Source organism: Canis lupus, chromosome 13 (genome assembly GCF_003254725.2).
Source record: "Canis lupus dingo isolate Sandy chromosome 13, ASM325472v2, whole genome shotgun sequence".
Lineage (NCBI taxonomy): Eukaryota > Metazoa > Chordata > Mammalia > Carnivora > Canidae > Canis > Canis lupus.
The window spans coordinates 60,072,159-60,085,839 of NC_064255.1; the positions used below are offsets into that span (position 1 = coordinate 60,072,159).

Here is a 13,681-nt window from a genome sequence, read left to right on the forward strand (position 1 = left end):
AATATGAATTAGGATAGGCGTTTTTACATCTGGAGGACAAAAGATAATATGTTTCCACAGGTTGCACTATTTATCAATATTACAGTTTCATTTTATAATCTCTTTACCTGAGTTAGAAAAATATTGACTCAGTTGCTCAGTTTAAATATATTTTATGTTATTAGACTTTTAAATGAACTTTTATCTGTTATTGGACTGCTATTGTCAGATCTTTATTGTAGTATTTTTACTACTACATTAAATACACATTAAAACTGTTTTCATAATAAAGACCTATTTCACTGACTGTAGTCATGGGCCTCCCATGATCAGAAGAACCCATTTCCTTAGCTATAGAACAGCACAAGGGATGAGGCCATCTTGTTCATTAACTTATTTAACTATATCACATACCACCAAATGAATCATTTGGTCAAGCTAAAAGGACAAACAAATAATTCTGGTTTTTATAAACAGCTGCTCTGAGAAAAAGAATAGGTTCTGTTACAGATATTTATAAATCTGCCTTTTTAATTTTAAATCCTAATATATAAGTATTTACTATAGAATTCACTCAACTACTCTTCTGACTGAACAATACCAACGAATTATTGTTACCATGATTTTTACATAGAGGGTCTATTTAAAGCTCAATTTCACAACTTATTTTCTAGATATTTCATCTGAAAATGAAAACCATAATTCTTCTTGGGCTACTAGGAGCCACAATGTCAGCCCCAGTAAGTGATTTCATGGTACAACTAAAATCATCGTGTGAAACCTTTAACAAATCCTCTTTGACCATCTCATTTTTTTAATTATTTTTTAGCTTATCCCACAGCGCCTTATGTCTGCAAGCAACAGCAATGAGGTTAGTTTCAATACCTACAACAATCTCTCCATTTTGTTTTTGTTTTTTAAGGGAACCCAGTGCAGAAGAGACAAAAACACTTATTCGCTAGCTCTCTCTCTCTCAAATAAATAAATCTTAAAACCTGGGAAGGGGGGCCTGAGTGGTTCAGTTCGTTAAGCAAGGCAAGCATCCAACTCTTGATTTCAGCTCAGGTCACAATCTCAGGGTCATGAGATAAAGCCTCACCTCAGACTCCACTCTCAGTGGGGCGTCTGCTTGAGATTCTCTCTTCCCTTCTCTCTCTCCCTCCCCTCATGCTCTCTCTCTCTCCCTCTAAAATAAATAAATAAATCTTTTTTAAAAAAAGAAAAAAAACCTTTGTTAATTTATCCTGCATTCCTATCCACTAGCTCTTACATCCAAATGCATTTCCAGTGCTCATGTTTATTTGGTATACCAGGTTATTTCTGGAATATTATTTTGCTCCCCATGTGACTGTAAACTCTTTAAAGGCCGAGACAGTGTCTCGTATATCTTTTTATTCTAAGAGCACCCAATATAGGTGTATAGAGGTGTTTAACAGCTTAAAAATTACTGACTAAACCACTGGAATGGGCTGAAGTTGTGCAATCTCAGACCCAACAGGGGAGAGGTAGTTAAATTCCAATCTCTAATCACTGTAATTTATACAAGCCTAGTGAGAAAATACCCCTAGCAGGAAACTGATGGATCAGCCCTGGCTTGTTCTATATTTGTAGTAAACTTTGTTCTTAATAGTTTTAGCATGTGTAACCATCTTGTTTTCATATCATCTTTCCTTTTCCAGTTACTTCTGAATCTTAATAATGCTCAACTTCAGCCACTACCATTTCAGGTACCTTGATAATTATTTTAAGAATATCTGTCAACTGCTTACTTCTTACAGTACTTTGTAGAGAACAAAATGTTTCCTGATTTCATTTCTGAAATTTCCATTTTTAAGGTTATAGATTTATCCCATATATTCTAATGACCATTTGTTTGAAAACAAAAGTAAACGCTGTAATCTGATTAACATTTATTTATTGAAAACTTGCTAAGTGCCAGGCACAAATTCTCACAACTGTGAGACAGTTAAATGAACTATTTATACAAAGTCATACTCAGCTGTTAAAAAATATATATATTTAAAACCAGTCTGGCAACTGCAGAAAGCACACTCGTTATCCACTTGATTCTGCCCCATATTTTTTATGACCACTGGGAATTTAGCATTGTTCGTGCTATTTGCACAGCTCATATGCGCTAAGATGCTGTCCTTTTTTATAAGGCAGCAATGGGATTACAGAAATTATTTCATTTTGGATTTTTCTTCCTCAGGACTGATTTTAAATTCTTTTTGAAATGAAAGATAAATGCTTCCTTTCTGTTATGTCCTTCCAGGGCCCATTTAACTCATGGATTCCTCCTTTCTCTGGGATTCTACAACAGCAGCAGCAAGCTCAAATTCCAGGGCTCTCGCAATTCTCTTTATCAGCTCTTGATCGGTTTGCTGCACTGTTCCCAAACCAAACACCTTTCCCAGGACGGGTTAGTTTTGCCCAAGGAACCCAGGTGGGACAGCAGGACCCCTCACAGCCTCAAACACCACCACAGACCCAGCAGAGCCCTAATCATGTAAGTTGGGCCTCTCCCATCCTGTTGTTCTGGGGAGAGATAACACATGTTGGATGTGAAAATGAGTAGGAATCAGTTTTGAAATAAGACAACAGTTAATGAGAAAATTTATTCTCATAATTTGTTCTACCATCACTGAAAGTACTTTATCTTTTCTGATTTCTACATGAAAAGTACCATTTAAATCAGCTATTCTATTGTAGCCACAAATCAAAAGTGTTAAAAATATGTCTTAGAAAAGATAATTAGGGAAATTTAATCTTTAAAGAAGAAACAATTTACATTAATGATATACATATAATAGATAACCTTCGTTGTCATAAAAGTATTTAATAAAAATTATAAATGTGTATGGCTAGGTGTAAGAAAAAGCTCTGGAATTTTATGTTAAAAGGTCAAATATAACTGGGGTGTCTGGGTGTCTCAGCCAGTTAGGCATCCAACTCTTGATTTCAGCTTAGGTTGATCTTAGGGTCGTGAGGTCCATGTGTGGAGCTCTGTGCTGAGGGTGTAGCCAGCTAAGATACTCTCTCCCTGGGGATCCCTGGGTGGCTCAGCGGTTTGGCACCTGCCTTCAGCCCAGGGCATCATTCTGGAGTCCCGGGATCCAGTCCCATATCAGGGTCCCTGCATGGAGCCTGATTCTCCCTTTGCCTGTGTCTCTGCCTCTCTCTCTCTCTCTCTCTCTCTCTCTCTCTCTCTCCCTCTCCCTCTCTCTGTCTCCCATGAATAAATAAATAAAATCTTAAAAAAAAAAAAGGATATTCTCTCCCTCTCCATGTGCTTGGGCACTCTCATTCTCTCTCTCAAAAAACAAAGTCAAGTATAATTTTTTATGCCTTTTTTGGCAGGTTATGCCCTATGTGTTCTCCTTCAAAATGCCTCAAGAACAAGCACAGGTAAATGAATAGAATACTATCACTCCTACAGAAAAGATGGCTATATATACTATCTAATGCTTTCTTTTATATTTGAGAATATGTATACTATCCAATGCTTTCTTTTATATTTTATCTCTGACTCCTATAGCACAGCTATGAAAACTATTATCATAATTATATCATAATCATAATTATCACTGTCTAATACCGCTATTGCGAGGCTGGCATCACTTTGTTAATGTTAGGCTCACTTAATAACTCCTGAAGGAAGGACAGCTAAGGAGAGTCCCCAGAACCCCTGAGTTTCTGAAGCATGACTGCATTGGGAATTAAGAGCTCACTAAGCTGTAAGTCATGGTCCCTTTGCATGACATTTGTACTGGCATTTGGAAACTCAAGAGAAATACCATGAGCTGACTTTGCCCCACCCTACATTTCTTTCAAAGAGAGATGCATTAAACTGATAAAATATGATGGAGGTATGAAACACTTGCCACATTATTTGGTAGTTAGAGCATTCTGCTCAAAACATTTCCAGGTTCTTTTACATTTTCAATTTAATTTCATATTACAATCAAATGGTGGTGATTTCCATTAAATAAGAGACCTGAAAAAATGAATTCCAACTAGTGTGATCATGAGAGTAAAATGGAAAACCCTCTCAAGATTAGTTTCACTTAATTGACTTTATAATAGACTAGGTTCAAAGAAATAGGGACATGGATAAATTATTCACCAGCAGAGTACTGATCATTTCATAAAAGATTACACCACTTGGTTCTCATGTAATCATAATTATGTATTTTTGTTCCATGCTCATTATAAAATAAAAGTTACTCCTAGACATTACGTCATTCTATGCCAGAGCATTTAGAGAGGTAGGTATATGGTAAGTGGGATTACTTCATTTTAAGGATCAAGGAATTAAATCTAAATGAGATTAAATTCCCAATCCTGATGCAAGTAAATAGCTGAGTTGGAATATAATTCTTCATCCTTCCTTTAACCACTAAACCAATGGCTCTCCACCCTGGCTTTGCATTAGAATCTCTGGTGTAATTTTGAAAATTACAAATGCCTAGACCCTACCCACACCTAATGAATCAGACCTGATGAGTAGGTCACAAATATGATTATCTACTAAAATGCTGAAAAGGCGATTTTAGTTCTTAGCCAGAAGTAAAAATCACTGCATAAAATGTACTTCTCAAACCATAGTTGTTTTTTTAACTCTTATGTTTAATATAGTCTCTTAATTATGCAAGGAAACAAAACGTACTAAACTCTATGTATGTACTAAGATCCTCATTTTCTATAAACACATATGTATGTTTAGACACACAGGCATAAATGGAAGCCAATACATGATAATATGGGTGGTAAAGTTGCAGGTGATTTCTTTTGTTCCTTGTCCATTTCTGGATTTTCCAAATACTCTAAAAATGCTATGGATTATCTTAATAAAATGGAGATTATTAAAATCAACAAATTATTGAGGATTCACTCATTATCAAAGAACTTTTTTTTAAAGATTTTATTTATTTATTCATGAAAGACACAGAGAGAGAGAGGGAGAGACACAGGCAGAGGGAGAAGCAGGCTCCAAGCAGGTAGCCTGATGTGGGACTTGATCCCGGGACTCCAGGATCACACCCTGGCTCAAAGGCAGGTGCTAAACTGCTGAGCCACCCAGGGATCCCCTCATAGAACTTTTAATACCATTCCTATAGAATACTGATTCTCAAAAAATATAGGGAAAATGTCCAGTAAGTCAGACATGACTTCTTAGGTATTCACAAAGTAAACTATACGTAAAGTTTGTATATAAAGTACACAATTTGTGTACAAAGTCCAAGGTGCCCTTTCTTAAAAGCATATTATTTTACTACTTCTTTAATGTGTTTGACCAAGCAACCTTGAAACAAAGTCCAGTGTCATGTGCAATATGAGTTATTTCTTAAGTTTGACAAGGACAGCTTCATGAATTATTTTGTTTTAGATACAAATCTTTGTTACTAGATATAAAGCAATTTTAAAATAATACTGACATGAGAAGATATTTTTTAAAGGTCTATGCTGATCTAAAGGAAGCTCTCATCTACTTTTCTGTTTACAAATAGATGCTTCAGTACTATCCAGTCTACATGCTCCTACCCTGGGAGCAATCTCAACAAACAGCCCCACAGTCACCTCCACAAACAGGACAGCAGCAATTTGAGGAGCAGGTACTACTGTTTGATTTTAGTCTGAGAATAGAGGAGATATGGTAAATGTTCAAAGAGACTATATGAGTATATTTACAGCAAAAGCTCATCAGCCTGAACTGATGGTCACAAAAAGATATAGTGTGTTCTGCTCACATATCACTAATTTGGAAAGACTTGAAGGCTGGATTTTAAAAGAATGAAGTCAGTGAGTGGACTTCAGCAAAATCAGAGACCAAAAGATGAATCATCTTGGAAAAATTCTAACTTTTAAAAAGCTATCAGCATCCTTCTTGTTCTATTTACATATGGTTATCATTAAGAAAAAATTGTTCCCATGGTGGAAGGCACCCATGATCACTAGATACAATTAGATAACCTTAATACTGAATTTTGTGGAATTCTAGAATTCTAATATAATTTCCGGTGTGGCCCATACATAACTAGATTTCATTTAGTTAGAATGGAAAAAAATTGAATAGTTTATCACCACTCTAAAACCAAATTAGAGAAAACTGACAATTATGCTTCAAGTGACTGGTAGTAGTAATTCTAATTAATTTGTATTAATTTAAAGACAAAAGGAGAATTTTATTTATTTTTTATTTTTTATTTTATTTATTTATTCATGAGAGACACAGGGAGAGAGAGAGAGAGAGGCAGAGACAGAAGCAGAGGGAGAAGCAGGCTCCATGCAGGGAGCCCAGCGTGAGACTCGATCCCGTGTCTCCAGGATCATGCCCTGGGCTGCAGGCAGCACTAAACTGCTGAACCACCTGGGCTGCCCGAAAAGGAAAATTTTAACCTAGAAATCATATGGTATTAAAAGGATGCTTGGTAATTTAACAATAACCTTTACCACCTAGAACATATGAACTTTAAAAAAGGATTTAATATAATATAAAAATATATATAATTTTAAGTAATAATTTATTATAGACTTATGACAAAAATCATCACAGCAAATCTAACATATTTTCCAAAAACCTGACAGATGCCATTCTATACTCAGTTTGGATATGTTCCAGTACAAGTAGAACCTGTAAGTAATGCACACTTTTCATTTAAAAAACAACTAACTTTTGAAACAACTTGCTGTATAACGTGTTAAATCTATCAGTGCCCTTCAGACAAAAACCATCAGGAACACACCTATAGTTGAACAAAATTGGATTTATCTACTCATTGCAATGAGGGAGGACCCACGTGGGGAGCTGTGGGGTGTCTCAGTAGGATGGTGACTGGCTGTTCAAAGGGCCTGGGCTTCTGTCAGGGATTTTGGGGAGAGTTCAAGGAGTAATGGTTCACTCCAAATCGAGTATTCTCAAGAAGTGATGGACAATTGTATGGTTGGTAATTAAACAATTCTTACCTAGAACATAAGAACAGAGGGAGGCAAAGACTCCCTGATTGGTGACGAAAGGAGGGTTACTCAGATTATCCAGGATATGAGGATGGCTGCTATTTTTTTGGCTTGCATAGTGACCTTGCTTTAGACAAGATCACAAAGTGGGTTTTTTTGTCGCACTTCATCACGTGCAGACATGACTCTGTCTGATGTTGATATTCTGTAGGATTGTTAATGTTTGACAGAACTCCAGGGCCTAGCAGAGAATGTCCAGTAAACTCCCAACAGCACAAGCAGAGTTGTGTGTCTTATGTCAGGAGCTCCTTTTTCTCAAATCTAAATGATTATTTTTGTTTTTAAGAAACTAAAATTGAAGAAGTTGGGAATAGTGTGACTGCCTTGGATGCAAAACCCACAGATTTTATAGATGAAAAACTTAGACTTTTTTCAACTTTCCAATGTTACAGGTTATGCCAGGAGGACAGCAGCAATTAGCCCTAGATCCCGTCCTAGGCACAGCTCCTGAAACTGTTGTAATGGTAAGATCCCGTACCTCACTGTGCTGGCTATCAGAGATCAGCAACTGGCAGCCTACAGGTTCCTGCACTATTGTTCATCTTAACGGACTTTATTATTGTTTTTCCATCAACAATTATTACTCCTTCCACCTATAATCTCTTATCGGTCAAGATTCAATTTACTCAGTTCATCAATTATTCACTACTTTATATCAGATACATTCCCAGGAATTAAGAGACATCCACATTTGATGATACACATTTATAGTCATTCTATGACAGATTATAATCTAAAAGATTAATAAATCATTTACTTCCTAAATCAATGTTTTGCCTTGCATCTCAATCCTGTTGCTTTATAGTCTTCCTAATTTTGATCTTGTATTTGAACCTGTAACCACTTTGTGTTCTTTCTGATTCTCCATAGCCAGCAGGAGTGATACCATACTTACGAAAAGAAGTGATAAACTTTAAGCATGCCAATGGAGGAATTTTTGTTCCTTCAACCTCACAAACACCCAGCACTACAAATTATTTTGCTCCTGCTATTGACCCAACTATTACCCCAGAGTTGATGGAAAAGAAGGTAATCAAAGATTTGTTTTATGTAAGAAATTGTTATCTAATAAAAAAAGAACTTGTTATCTAATAGAAAATATAAAGTTACTGCTTAATTTATAAGATTCAGTCATAGAAATAGTGAGAGTTAATGATATAGTAAAATAAATGGTCTTTACCTTGAATAGGGAGGTCAATAATTGATTATTAAGAATCAATTAATTAGAATGTAATTTAACTTTGATTTAATAAGAGCTTCTTATGAATGTCCTTTTCTCACTAGGCCAAGACTGATTACTTAAAGGAACCGTAAGACACTGTCTTAATCATTCAGAGTTTTTGGTAAGTATCTGCCAAAAGGCATGCACTATGTTACAGGACACATCCTAAATTAAAAGAGAAAAAAAACAACTGTCAGGGGAACTATTGAAGAGGTCTTACCAAAATGAAACAACAATAACAAAAATTAGTGATTATATAGTTCTACAAAGCTAATAAGAATTGTGGGACTTTAGTAATTCTTTTTAAAGATTGGTTGATTGATTGATTGATTGATTGATTGATTTGAGGGGGAAAGGGGGCATAGGAAGAGAATCTCAGGCAGACTCCACACTGAGCCCAGATCCCTATGCAGGGCTCATTGTCATGACCCTAAGATCATGACCTGAGACAAAATCAGAAGTCTAACAGACTGAGCCACCCAGGCACCCCAGGACTTTAGCAATTTTTTAAAAAATAAAAATAAATTTCTTAGAATCACGTGTGCCTATGCAATAAATTTGGTATAAACTCTGAAAACACAAATAGTAAATATACTAGGTCCATGTAAAACACATTCTACAAACACAATGTAGAGCCAATTCTCCTAAATCATCACTTTACCTTGCAAACTAGAAGTTGTCACAATGCCAGTATATCTGTATTAGACTGGAATGAAATAAAGTCTCAAAGTGATAAGAAAAATTGCACAATCACATGGCAATTGAAAATTCCATGACTCTCATATCAAACACAACGTTAATTAACTACCTGTCTTAATGGGCTGGTTGGCTGTGAGGCACATGGGTATTTGATAGAAGGGGAGGCTAGGATAGCACCAAGAAGTAGAAAATATGCACTAAGAAGCAAATAATTTGGCCTGAAGGGAAAAGTAAAAGGTAAGAGTGTTTTGAAATATCCTTGTTGCTGCCTATGAGTCTTTGTTGATTCCTTCTTCTATGAAAAATGAACCTCAGCATTCTTCAGTTAAAAAAAAAAAAGTCTATAAAAGTACAGAGTGAATAGATTATCACCTCTTTGGAAAAGTCTCTCTTCTGTGACATTTTGTACAATACAAGTCAATTCAAGTTATTTAATCAGAAATACTAGGATTTCTGTATAGTGTGACCTTCATTCTATGTGACAACAGTGCCAGAAGTAAAGTTTTCTAGTTTTTATTAAGCATTTTGGAAAATATCTAGGAAGTGTTCCAGAAAACAGTCTAATGGCATTAAAATGCACTCTTATCTTATTTTTCAGAGAAAAAGTTATGGCAGTGCCTCGGATATCATTTTAGGCCATTTGATTCCTCGATGCTAACATCAGTTCTTTGAAATATACAAAATACTCTTCTCTTGAAATTCTTTTTACTTATAGTTTTACACTCTTTAAGGAAATCATAGAAAATAATACAATCATATAAGTCTTGTCTTTATAAAATTATGCTTCATTTCAAATATCCTATCACTGTATAATCTAGAAAATAACAATGAAAATAAAGCTAATAAAGATGGATCAACTAGATCATTGTATTTGTAATGTATTAAAGATAGCTCTGGAAAATGAGAATAAAGATACGTTGTTGTTGGATTTACGAGTGTGGTGATTGTGACTAATGAACTAAAGTATGTACCTTTGACATACCATCTTATTATTACCCCAGGGCCCATTCAGCTAGACTCCTGATGCACTTCTCCTTAGAATCAAAATTATCTGGTGGCAGATATCACGAAGTGCATGCTCCCAGTGAGACACAGCTAATAGAGAGATGGCTATTCTCACCGAAAAAATAGATCCCTAATATGTACGCTGGTTTGAGGAAGCATCATTCTGTACAGAATAGGGCACAGATTTCAGATTCCATCAGATCTCATTTTCATGTGGTTTTGAGCCTTCAGCAAGTCTCAGTATTCCCAGGTGTAAAATAGAGATAACAATACCTATCTTTTAGTACTTGTGAAGATACTACATACACATATATACATACATGTAAGATACCTGGCCATACAAAGTACTCAGAAAATGTAAATTTTTCTCCTTTAACTTGTGACTATGGAAGTACTAATTTCTCAGCTTTGGAGCTTCAACTGAAATTCTGAGAAAACTGGCATTTAATATGCTTTACATACTTGTATGTAGGTGTGTGCTGACATGTGTGGGGGGTATGCACACAGAAAGAAAGTCGAATGTATAAATGAGTGAATACATGAATGTTAAGCATTAGGTGGTTTAAAACAAATTTGGTTAATATTCTAGGCTTTAAAGTTGATCAAAATTCCTAGAATTATACCTTCTCCAGAATTTAGTGACATTATGACTCTGAAAACTGCTACTTTCCCTATGGAAGAGCAACCCAATAATCACCTATGCTATTTTCATCTTATTTTTTCTCCTTTTCCCCTAAATTGGTGAGTTGGATATAACTCTGGGTGGCTAACTGATCTTTTAATATTGGACATGACATTCAAGATTCACACATCAAGATGTCTGCTAAAGCAAGTATTCAGCACTTAGGGACATTGTGTCCCAAAATTCCGAGAGTTCACAAGGTCACTGAAAAAAATTGCATGAAGTGATTCATGCTGAGGGTTTAAAAAACATTCTGGAACATAGCACACATTCAATCTCTTTAAGGAGGAGGAGAAAGAAGACAGAGACTAAAGAGAAGAGATGAGCACAACATAGCTATTCTGTTCAAGGGTGCAGTGAAGAGAAGCAGGACTCAGGGAAAACTGAAAAACTCTAAGCATCAAACTAAAATCAAGTTAAGAGTTCTGCAATATCATGGGTTACAATAATAAGCACTGAAAATATGAGGTGGCATCCAGGTCATTAAGGGCCCAAATAGAACAAAAAGCAAGAGGAACTTGCCCCTTTTTTCTGCCTCACTCCTTGAGCTGGGACATCGCATTTCATCTTCTCTGCTTATTGAGCTGGGACTTCTAGCACAGGTTCTCCTGGTTCTCGGGCCTTCGGACTGAAGCTGAATTACACCATCAGCAATCCTGGGTCTCCAGCTTGCATATGGCAGATTGTAGGACTTCTCAGCCTCCATATCATGAGTCAACTCCTCATAATGAATCTCAACAAAGATATACAGATACAAACACAGATATATAGTTCACCCTTGAACAACATGAGGGTTGGGGTGCCAACCCCCCACACAGTAGAAAATCCACATATGACTTTGACTTCCCCAAATCTTAACTACTAATAGCCTACTGCTGACCAGAAGCCTTACTGATAACATAAGTAAGGCATATTTTGTATGTTATTGTATTGTAGTTATTGTATTCTTACAATAAACAACAGAAAAGAAAATGTTATTTTAAAAATCATAAGGAAGAGAAAATACAGTTACAGTACTACTATAAAACAACCCACATTTAAGTGGACCCACACAGTTCAAACCCATGTTGACTGAGGATCTGCTGTAGATATAGAAAACAGATATGTTATACTGGTTCAATTTCTCTGGAAAACTCTTACTAAAACACTTTGGATTCTTTTGAATATTTAATAATTTTTCATTGTATGTTGACTTTGTAAATGATAAATAGAAGAGACTGCATTTTGTTGCATTCTTCCAAAGAATGTTGCATTTTGTGCTAACATAATATGGTGGAGGATCCACACTGGTCTTGTGGAAGCTTTTTTTTTAACTTATTCATATATTCATTTCACTTTTAACTTCAGTGTAACTAAGTCCTATCAACATGGCCTTTATACCTATGGGTTGCCCTTCTGGTACTTGAATAGAAAAGTTATCATATTTATCAAGCTCCTCTAAGTTGATGGAACTCTAATTCCTAACTCAGTCTCCACGGCATTAGGAAGTTGCTGAAATCTCTACTGTGCTCTTAACTTTCCAGCTATTGTTTTTCCCTGGAATCCTTGATGTCGTGCTTTGCGTAGGCATATTTTAGTAGTCAGCCAAGAATTTGGGAAGACTTTAAATATCTATTTTGAGGTTTCCACCTCAGACAGTCCCTCTATTATGGGACCTCCCCACTCTGACATCCCCAAACTCTGTCCTCTGATATCTCAGGGACTATCACTTCCTCACTGAGGAAGCCCCCACCCCCATACCCTGCAGATGAAGAATGTCTATAAGGGAAAAGTAATATAAATGTAGATTTCACCTTTCTTGCTAGAGTTTAATTTCCTTAAGTTTCTGCCTTTGGTCACTCACCATTGCTTTCCAACCGGTGTTTTTCATATTATGTCCAGAGTTTATATAATTGTATTAGCAGGAGGTTTATGTCAATATAAACTTTTCTGTCACAGAACGTGAAAGTCTGTATTCTGAATATTTTCCTTATAAGTATCTTTTGAATAATTTATCTTCACTGTGTCTACCTTTCTGAAGGCCATGCTCATCTTTTATGAGGATTAATATATTACCACCTCCATATATGTTCACCCTAAAACAGAGTGATCATTCAAAAATGGAACTTTGACCATGCTGGCCCCTTGCTTAAAACCATGCAATACCCTCTCATTGGGTTCTGCTTTAACACCAAACTCTTTTAATTGTTTTAAAAGATTCATATTATTTGGTTCTGCTAATACATCAGTCATAAACCCTTTGATCATTACATTCCAACAAAGTAACTCCTTTACATATAAAATATTCTGCGAACCCTTGATATCTGAAATTTTACACTCTGAACCTCTGCCTGGAACATTATTACTCCTCATTCCTTTCATTTTCATATAATATCATTTCTTAGGTCTTTACTTTTTCTGGTATATTCTTTCATAAATCACTTGTATTAACCTGAATGCCTGTTTTATAGTTCTATAATGCCCATATTCCCTTAGTCATTTCTGTTTACTTGTATTTTCTAATAAGCTATCAGTTCTAGTAAGGCATTAATAGTGCCTTTGCTACTGAGTACTATAGAGCGATTTCCATAGTGCCTTATAGTTACAGGAAAAGAAATGCCTAATAAAATAGTAAGTTAATGACTATAACTCAGTTTGAACACAACCTGGTTCTCTCCAACAATAATTTCATAACTTAAATAGTAAGAGCCAACAGCTGAGAAGTCCCGTTTACTAATTCTCCAAAAAAATAAGACATGAAAATGTCACCAACATACTTTGTATATCAATCATATCAATTTCTATTAAGAATCCTGTATATTTGATAGGTCTTAAAACAGTTTTTAGCATGTGCCTTCAAAAGTGTCCAATCATAAAAAAATATTTTTGTGGCTGATCCAAAACTTCCCTTGCTCAAATCAAAATGTATTATCTTTTTGAAAATACAGTTACTATTTCAAGTATATAAAATTAAAAGACTATCTTTGTTATATATTGTAGCCTTATGTCCAAAGGAGTTGGAATGTAACCTCTTCTGATATAAAAACAGTTTTTAAAATAACAGATTATATAACTATTTAAAATCTCTACAGCTGCCT

At 35.5% G+C, this 13,681-nt stretch overlaps 1 protein-coding gene across 1 annotated transcript; it reads left to right on the plus strand.

Moving 5' to 3' along the window:
* Positions 1 to 707: 707 nt before the first annotated feature.
* On the plus strand, positions 708 to 9,575 carry ODAM (odontogenic, ameloblast associated). Its single transcript, XM_049093082.1, has 9 exons — positions 708 to 719; positions 809 to 850; positions 2,255 to 2,488; positions 3,340 to 3,387; positions 5,490 to 5,594; positions 6,568 to 6,615; positions 7,389 to 7,470; positions 7,874 to 8,025; positions 9,516 to 9,575. Exons 1-9 carry the CDS (start codon positions 708 to 710, stop codon positions 9,573 to 9,575), a joined length of 783 nt encoding a protein of 260 aa, XP_048949039.1.
* Positions 9,576 to 13,681: the final 4,106 nt, after the last annotated feature.